Source organism: Sinocyclocheilus rhinocerous, unplaced genomic scaffold (genome assembly GCF_001515625.1).
Source record: "Sinocyclocheilus rhinocerous isolate Xijiao unplaced genomic scaffold, SAMN03320098_v1.1 scaffold513, whole genome shotgun sequence".
Lineage (NCBI taxonomy): Eukaryota > Metazoa > Chordata > Actinopteri > Cypriniformes > Cyprinidae > Sinocyclocheilus > Sinocyclocheilus rhinocerous.
This window is the reverse complement of record NW_015656019.1, coordinates 685,960-696,209: the sequence shown is the minus strand read 5'-3', so window position 1 is coordinate 696,209 and position 10,250 is coordinate 685,960. Positions and strand designations below refer to the sequence as shown.

Here is a 10,250-nt window from a genome sequence, read left to right as displayed (position 1 = left end):
AGAATCACAATGCTGAAAAAGCATTTTCAGAAACAACGTTTGGATTTGAAATCAAAATAATGGATAAATGTTGTGTTTGTGGTAAACAGCCGCGGATCAGGAGCGGACTGCAAACGCGTCCTGTGCGAAAGCAAAAAGAGTCCGTGCTGCTTCTGCACCGCATACACATTGTATACGCACTGCAGACGGAGTACGTGTGAACTTGGCGCAACAAATCTAGTTCAACATATGAGGCAACGCCACAAAGAGCTCTATGACCAATGCATGGAAAATAGGTAATTCCATGACAAATAACTGACCGCAGCAGCTAACACAAAAGTACACCAAATAATTCAATGCTATTTTGACATGGATAATGGCAATATCATGGTTTTCTGGACACGCGCAATAGTAGCCTAATACCATGGTGTACACCTTGGCCATGGTATATAAATATGGTAATATGGTATATGCAAGCAATATAACACTTACGTCTCAGATAAGACAGCTATTGTGCTCAACTACTGTGTTCATATTGTGTTCAATGGAATAAAATGGTAAATGAACATATTAATATAAAGGGTATATGTAGGCTACAGAAAGCAACATCTCACTTACGTTTCAGATATGAACAGTTATTGGGTTCATTTTCGCTCTTTTTTATTTCCAAACAGAGGCCAAAACAGCGCTCCGTGTCGAGTGTTTACGCAGTAGGCCTAAACAACACCTGGGGCCCGTTCTTCGTACGTCGCTTACATCCGAGATGATATTATCGCGCTAATCAGGATCTGGCTAATTCGGTTCTTCGAACGCAGCTGTTGTTGATGATTAGTATGGCTGGATTGAGTTATCTGAGATAACTGCACGTTCATGGGTTGGTTTAAAGGGGGCAAGACAGCAACGTAATGATAAAAAAAGACATCTGACAGAAAACTTGACAACTTTTTGGACTTTTATAAGGAAACAGCCAAGCGAACAAAACTACATAAATGTTAAAATAAATAAATGAAATGTGCACTGTTTTTATTTTATTTTTTACCATCAATTCTGCTTAAAAAGATGCAATCTAATCCTGTTTACATGAAATAAGCCTGCTCCCGATCAGGTTTAAGCTTTCGGACCTGTTGCTATGACAGCAACTCCGGGATGAGCTTCGAAGAACCAAACAATCCAAGATCATGCCAAATCATCAACAATCAAATCCAGGTAACTGAGTTAACAATGTACGAAGAACGGGCCCCAGAAAGTGAAGTGATAAAAACAGTGACCTTCCCTTGCCCTAATGTACAAACCAACAGCAACTTTGGCCAATCAATATACTGGACTGTTTAATTAACAGTTGCCGCAACCAATCGTGTGAGATTGTGGGCGGGATTGCATGTTTGAGCGACCAATGACAAACAGACAGTGCTCAGGGAAACCTGTTTGTAAATAGTCAACTCAGGGTATTCCTGCAATACTGGAGGCTGCAGTTTCAGGACCGCATTTCAAGGACCCTAGAGTTTTTTTTTTTTTTTTGTATTTTGTTTGTTTATTGTATGCATGTATGTATGTATGTATTAGCAGTTTATACTGTTTTATAGCACTTGCTATTTCATTCTGTATTTGTATTATTATTTTTAAGTTATTTGGTTGTTTAATTGTATACATTTAATTATTGTCCTCACCAACCCCTAACCCTAAACATAGCCTACCCGTTGGTAACCCTCTTGAAATATTAATCTAATTTGACAACATCCAGCAGCACAAATAACTGTTTTTGCATAGCTATAGGCTAATAAATGGAGGTTGCTGGCATCGCCTCACACACTCAAGTTCATGCTAGCTCTTACGTAAAAATAATAAGACGGAAAGATTAAAAAAAAAATAATAATTGCCATGGATCTAGTCTTTGCATCTGTTTGTTTGATGTTTGAATCAGGTCTCCTCTGTTGGAATAGAATTGTCTAGGTGGCGTTGTCACAAAAAATAGGGTCCTAGAAATGCTGCAAATGAAACTGCAGCCTCCGGTATTGCAGGAGTATTGGCTGAATTTAGAATAGTATGCTATCGTTCTCAGCTTACCTTATCTAACGTTTTTTGTATAACAGAAATAGTAAACGTAGTAGCCTATGGTAGCGCTATATAAATAAAGGTGACTTGACTTGACTTGACTATGGTATTCCGAATTCTACGGAATTCAGCCATTACTTATTTGCACTTGATAGCACCACGCAATTATTCTTTCTTTCTTTCCTTTTTATATTAAATAAGGGAACACTAGAGATCTATATATACTTGCTCATAAATGTGCAAACGATCATGAAAACACTGGATTTATAAATATGCCTAAATCTGGCATATTTACAGTGCGAAAGCTTGTATAACCTCACAGTCTAAAAGGAGAAAAACTACTTGACATATGAACAAAACAGGACACAGGAGAATCATGCTGACAGCTCCTGTCCCGGGGCTACAGGGCTTCTGTCTGACGCTTCGTTTCAGCAGTGTGGTTTTTCTCTTGTGAAAATTAGTTTGCAGCATCAAAACCACACAATTACCCCTCAACCACCTCACAAGCAGCAGTTCAGCCCGTCTGTCACGGGCATTTACCAAAAGACGATCATTTCTCCTAAAGCACACGCAACCCCGCGCTCTTTCATAAACACCTGCGTGCGCATTTCTCCCCTGCACGATGCAGACATTGACTAGCTAATTATATAATCTGGGTAATTAGAATCATAAGTCAGAGCTGTAATAGCAGCTCTGAAACATTCAATAGAGGCTCATCTGAGAGGAGAGAGATAACAGCCTCGGCCTTGTACTACAGCACCTGAGCGCAAACCTCACACATAGCGCTGGCTGCGAACGCACACGCTTCCTGGAAGCCCTATCATCACATGTGCCTGTGAGCTCTGCAGCCCGGCTCTGTGTGTGTGTTAGTCACACAGAAAATATGTTTTATTGGAATGTTTTGATCTAGAGATCACAGTATGTGTGTGTGGGAGAGAAGATGTTGGGAATGGACTAGCTTTCTTATTGAATACAGCACAATAGACACTACTCCTTGTATTTTATATATAGAAATTACTATGAGGCCTACTATTTTTCTATTAAAATCTTAAGTAAAACAGTAGCCTTTCCTAGAATGGAATGCTAGCTTACTACCTCAGCATAGTATGCATTGTATATGGCATATTAATATCTTTTTTTTAAATATAATAATCAAGAAAGGCTGTGTCCCACTTGATGTGCACTTGAAGGCTGCGTTCCATTCTGAAGGCCTCATCCCTATGCACTAAGCCCTTCAAAGGATTTAGCTTAGAACGGATGAGGGGGGTAGGGGACCAAAAAACTGTTCCATGGAATGCACTTCTGTCATCTTGCATCATCTGCGCCACAAATTAAACCTGCGAAAAGAATCACGGGAGTGAAAAGTGTCCATCAGTTGTACCCTTCAAAATCCTTCATTCTGAAGGGCCCTTTAGAGTGACCAGTTTCAGCACTTCGGTTTGGAACGACCCTGCAATATGGTGGGGGTGGATAAGGTGGATTTATTCTGTTTTGAATGCAGTAATAGTAAAAGTAGATAGATAACACAAAAATGAATTTCATCATCTTTACTCACCCTCATGTTGTTCCAAACCTGTATGATTTTCTTTCTTCCGTTGAAGATACAAAAGAAGATATTTTGAAGGATGTTGGTAAACAAACAGTTACTGGTAACCATAGTAGGTTTTTTTCCCCATACTATGTAAGTTAATGGCTACCAGCTGCTGTTTGATTACAAACATTCTTCAAAATATCTTCTTTTGTGTTCAACGGGGAAATGTATTTATTTTATTTTTTTTACAGATTTGGGACAACTTGAGGGTGAGTAAATGATGTCAGAATTTTCATTTTTGGTGAACTATCCTTTAAGCTGAAGGTATACTTCCCTTGTCCACATTCCGCTCTGGCTCGTGAAAAGTCTGTGTGACATATTTTTTGTTAGGTATTGCTTGAGCACCAAACAAGTCTATCTGCGATCACAGCCAATAGAGTATACTTTGAAGGGCTTGCACATTAAAGACCCGAGTATACTTCATTTTCCACATTCTGCATAATCTAGCGAACAATTGAGCATGCAAGCTCTTCAAAGACCTTGTCCCAAATGGCACACTTCATGTGCACTTGTGCTCTTGTGGACTTACTGTACATTGGCTGCCACATGCACTTGTCCATTAAGTCCACAGTCATTTTAGGTTAATGTGCTAAAATTGCAAAGCTATACGCTTTCGAAGCACACTTCTGCTGAGTCGAACTCCGCAGCAAACTTCTACCCAACAAAGCGGCATTGCATTACACCATGAAAGTGTGGACTCGAAGGAAGACCACAAAGACTTAGTGTTCCATTTGGGACAGGGCCAGAGTGTACTCTATTGATCGTAATCGTGGATGGACGCATTCATTGCATACGCACTATCTAGTGGACCTTTTGTTTTTGTGCACACAAATCAGTCTCATATGCTTTATTGTCTGCAACATTAGTGGACTGTTCTGACGAAAAGTCACAAATGACTGGACAAGGGTAGCATACTTTTGGATTTAGGGTAGCATTTGGGATAAGGCCAATGTGATGTAAAAAAAAAAAAATATATATATATATATATATATATATCTGGTTCAAGCATCACACTGCAAATGTGCAAATGGAAGATGAAGTCAAGCACATTGCATTGTGGGATATAGTATGACCTTTAAAAATATATTTTACACTTTTGCATTCAATGTTGTGTAAAAACATGTCAGCTAAATTGAATATTAGAAATAACTTACAGTTAATTCATCACACTGGAAATGGAAGGTCAAATTGAGTGCACTGGAATGTAGGATACAGTCTTCCATGCAGTGTAGTAGGCTACATCATCCGGAGATCCCATACACAGAAAATGTGAATATCGTGCACAGCATACCTATTATATACTGCATAAATAGTAAAGAGCAGGATATTAGTATGTTGCACATGTTGCAATGTAGTACATCATCCAAGTATTGCACATTTTGCATACTACTGCACTCTACAGAGACAGTAAGAGCAGTATGTTAGCATGCGATTCCGAACATATCAATCCGTGCCAACGCAGAGGCGGACAAAGTACACAACTCCATTACTTAAGTGAAAGTACAGATACTGCTGGTCAAATATTACTCCATTACAAGTAAAAGTTGTAAAGACAGATTTTTTTACTTAAGTAAAAGTACAGAAGTGCTTGCTTTTAAAAGTACTTAAGTACCAAAAGTAAATTTCCTTTTTTATGTCAATGCACTGTTTTATTATTGTTGTAATACTTGCAATACCTCTGAAGCAATTTAACAAAAGCAAACAATATTGTTACTAATATAAACCACATTATCTTCTTATTATTGAATTGTTGTAAATAAATATCACATTTGGAACTGGTCAGTGCTAAAAAAAAGCTGGGAAATCACTTCATGTAGCCCCAAGAGTGATAACTGATAAACTGTCTGATAAAAGAAAGTCACGTTTTAGACAAGAAAAAAATCACCCACTGACTTTCAAAGCTGCTAACGACTTTCTACTTCGAGGATCTTGATAGAAATGTACTGGAGTGAAAAGTACAATATTTGTCTTTCAAATGTAGTGAAGTTAAAGTCATAAGTTTCCAGAAAAAATAATACTCAAGTAAAGTACAGATACTCAAAAAGTGTACTTAAGTACAATACTCAAGTAAATGTACTTAGTTACTGTCCGCCTCTAGGCGGTGATCTTCAGCCTCTGTGCAATGTGATGTTGAACCTTCCTGCGTGACACAATCCGGTCACGCATGTGCACACACTCTCACTCCTCATGTATGCTTACAACCTGCATCTGCCTACACACACACTGAAGCATCAACAGCTGAGCCGGAGCCAGAGGAGAGGAGGCAGCTCACAGTCAGAGCACATTTGACTCAAACGCAGCTCACTGCAGCACATGTGCACTAGGGAATTAATAGGACAGGTGGGCCGACATATTCCACTATAACTGACTATAATCAGACAGCAGATATTGCATGATCAAAACATTCAAGACAAGTTTAAGATACTTAAGGGTTTAAAGGTGAACAGGATGTATAAATGAATACAGTGACACTTACATATCTCAGCATACACCATATGAAATCGTGTTGCAGTTATGACATTACATTTGCAGTGTGATGAAGAGATTAGGTTTTTAATACTGATTTTTCAAAAGTGGACTTCTTTTTAAAACGATAACTAAACAGGTGATGAGGTCATGTGACAACAACATAGCATATTATTATCGTTATGAAAAATGTGTATAATGCCTACTGGGTCACAAAATTAAAAAAAAAAAAAAAAATTAAAATAACAAAATAACAAAAGTGTATACTGCACTGTATTCAATAAAAAGTAAGCCAGAATTCAATTCTGAACACAGCCAAAGTTTTAAACCCACCACAGTCTCACATTTTTACATATTCTTCAGGAATTTGACATATTAAATTGTCTCTGCACAGAATACAGAATTTTAACATTAAAAATAAATTAAAAATCTCAGTTCACCCTTGAGAACCTCATACTCTATGAGAAGGAAGTTCCTCTTAAGGTATTCAAAGTATGATTTCAATTCAGAAAGCAAAACAAACTTCAAACATCAGGAGGCGTCATTTTCTTCCAGTTGAAATATACATTCTGTATGGTACATCACATACAAGGTTTTCTGTGATTCGGATTGGTAAAACTAGTAAGTAATGACCATCAGAGCTCTGAGAAGAGAGAATGGGTAAATAGTGTCTCCCTCTGCTGGTGAACGTAGAACTGTGCAGTTAACAGTCAATCACTTCAAAGCTACCTGTATGCGCATGAGATTACACAAACATGTACAATGTGTAAAAAACATTATGCAAATAATCAAAAATCAAGTGTGAAACATGGTGGAAAATGCCGCCACATGGCAGGTAAATTAGAAAAGCTTTAAGCAAACAAGCAGGCTGTAATCACTTAAAAATGGATGTTTTCTTTACTTGATTGCAGGTAAACAAGAAGTCAAATGTAACAGTTTAACCTTAGTAATCACAAACAGATGTTTTTTTTTTCGGTATTCTGCAGTCAGAAAATAACAGCATTTTAAGAATGAAAAGAACATCAGAACATTTGTTGTCCAGGCAAAATAGAAGGCCACTTGTGCTCAGTGATACTTCTATATCTGATCTGTAAAGCACAGCAGGTCAGTGTATACAAATATAAAACACACTTTATGGAGACATTTACTGAAGTGACATTACATTGTATGACCACTGATTAACATGAAACATGTCTGCTAACTGTCAGTTTTATTGAAAAATGGATTATGTTCACATTTTTATTCATGATAACAATTATAAATCAAAGCTTCAAACTATCTGACCAATGTAAAAAACAAAACTCAAAAGTGAAGGAAACCCAAGATAAATTCGATTTTGATGAAAAAAGGAATGAAAAAAATAATTGTTGAAGTTATCAAAATACATAAGACTGTATATATTATACTTAGGTATACCTATGTAAATAATCTTTTCAAAACATTAGGGCCATTACAACCATATATATCTCAATGTAAAAAATACATCCATTAAAAAATGTGAAGGATAATTGAGTGTAGCAGCCATCACTGGTTATACTGATTTTTAGGGATTTTTTGAACAGTCTGTGGACTCATTTATAAAAAATACTTTTCAAATCAAAGCTTTCTAACTGTTTGAATCTGCTACTTTTCTGTATTGTCTTTTTGTGAAATCAAATCTGATAACTAATAACTTCAATTATACAGTTTATACATTTTGGAAACGGTTAAATTGAGGCAAAGAAATTTGTATAGAATAGCCCTGTCTTCCACAACAATTTATCTGACACTACAGTAAGAAGTGAAATAGTCATCTGCATGAAAAAAAAAACAAACATAATTCTTTATAAGAGAATCACATTTCTTTGTCGGTGTCTGATGTGTGTACAACAGAATCGAGATAAACCCTTTATAGAACCCAAATAAAACAGAGAAAAGACTAAAAAGGAAACTAAATAGAAACAGTACCATCAGAATTAGCAAAACTAGAAATCAGAGTTTTGTCATTGGTATGTGTAAGTTGTTCCAGGGACCCATCCAGAGCTCCTCTTCATCAGACAGTGTTTGCTCACATGGAGATTCTTCCGACTCTTTAATCTCCCCATTGTTCACTGAGGACTCCAGCTCACAGCACCCCTTATCCTGCTCCAAACGGGCTTTATCGATGTTGGATTTGGGCCCTATGCTGTTAGGGCCCATTACACTGCACTCTTTGGAGTTAAGGTTGTGATCAGTAACATAGGAATGGGCAGTGGTGGTGCTGATAGTAGGCCCATTGTCTTCTGTTACATTTAAAGGTAAATGCTCTTCGTGTGTGACACCTAGCTTGTCCAGTTTTTTTAATTGTTTGCCTAACCGTGTTGGTGAGCCCAGTTTTAAGTTGTTGGGGTAAGGGGGCCTTCGTGTTCGGATGATGGTACCATTTTGGGCAAGGTATACTGATCCGTTGATGTTACTGTGGCTGCTGATGTTGGGTATGCGATTGCGTTGGACGTCCGGTCCACTGTCTTCTCCTGTTGAAGTCGTGTCATGCTCTCGGTCTAACACTAGTTTGATTCGCTTCTTTTTGCCAGCCTGGAGATCAGAGAGAAGAATTATTAACATAAATCAGCTATCAAAGAAAAACCCTCCACTAAGTGGGAATAGTAGAGACCAGGGGCCATATTCACAAACAATTTTAGTCCTAGCGTTGTTTCTTAACATTTATTAGCCTTAAGATTTTTTTGTGAATATGACCCCAGCCATGTGAAATTGCAATCATAATCAAACTGAAGGTTGCGTGCACCCCTAGTAGAGAAGCATACTGATGGCTGCACATGTGGTGTCAATATTATATTAAAGCACTCACAGTAGGGATACTGTTTTTGGAAACAGAAACATGAGATTAATACAAATAAATGTTTTGAAGACACAGTTTTGGGGCTGGTAATGTAGGTTCACTCAAGAGAAGAAATTTGAGAAGCACACCAGAATAAAAAAAAATTACGGCATGCCATTTTTTTAGCACTTCCATGCAGTTGGATTTGTTCCAAAACACACCAGTATAAGAGAAAAGACAGGTATCAAGTGGGAATCACTTCACTCCATGGCAGAAGTCAGTTAGGTCTTACTTGGTCCCTGTTTAGAAAGCTGTGGAATCTCCTGAGACAGAATCTGCATCTGTTACTTCTGTGGTACCTTCGGTTCCCGACTGCTGTGAGCGACGCCTAGAGCCGCTCTCAGATCCTGAGCCACTGCCGGAGGTTATGGCATCCTCATCCACCTCTGTGATTGGCGAGAGGCCTCCAAACGTCTCATCTGAACTCTGAACGCTGCCCTCTGTGGCGTATGGTGTGCCTCCACTTTCTGCTGGTGAGATCACACTTGACCTCCGTGATATTGATCCCTCACTCATCTCACTAGCTGACTCTCTGCTCTCTGCTGTTTCATCCTCCTCCTCGTCCTCTTCTTCTTCAGACACCTCTTCTTCCTCCTCACTTTCCTCATCAATGGTGTCCTGCGAGGATCGGGTAATGATGCTCTTGCGAGAGCGGCGGCTTCCTCCTGCTGATCTGGAGCTTGTGGAGCTTCTCTCACTGCCGGACACGGAAACGGCATCTGATTCAGTGTCATCTGATGCAGCAGATCCGCTCATTTCCGTCCCGGATGATGCAGCAGATCCACTCATTTCTGTCCCGGATGCCTCTTCAGAGCCACTCGCTGACCCTATCTCACCACTGCTTTCCTCACCAGACACTGATGCTTGTGATGACCTTACTGAAGACCGGGCTGAAGACCCCTTAGAGCTGCCACCTGATACGCTGCCACTCGGAGTACCACTTGCACTTCCAGAAACACTCCCACTTCTGCTGCTCCGTGTTCCTGCACTCGAACGCTCCGAGGAACCCTCAGTATGGGATGATTTCTTTGAAGAGCGAGTAGAAGATGGCTCTGATCCTGATCCTGACTCTTCCGTTCCTTTAGACTCTTCATCTTCTTCAGATTCTTCCTCGGACTCCTTTTCTGTGGCAGAACTCTTCTCAGCACTGGACTCTTCCTCAGTTCCTGATTTTTCAGTCCCAGATCCAGACGCTGTTTCTGTTCCTGAGGTCTTTCCAGACCCTGACTCTTCCTGCGAGCCAGATTCCTCCTCTGAACCTGACCCTTTCTCGGTTTCGGATTCTTTCTCAGATGCTGACTCTGC

General features: G+C 39.2%; 1 protein-coding gene across 1 annotated transcript in view; it reads right to left on the bottom strand.

Moving 5' to 3' along the window:
* Positions 1–7,784: 7,784 nt before the first annotated feature.
* Positions 7,785–10,250, bottom strand: part of LOC107719223 (protocadherin-15-like) — a 217,308-nt gene continuing 214,842 nt past the window's right edge. Inside the window, exon 36 of the mRNA XM_016526598.1 lies at positions 7,785–8,641. Coding sequence (XP_016382084.1) covers positions 8,060–8,641 — 582 coding nt within the window. The 3' untranslated portion in view covers positions 7,785–8,059. The remainder of the gene's footprint in view (positions 8,642–10,250) is intronic.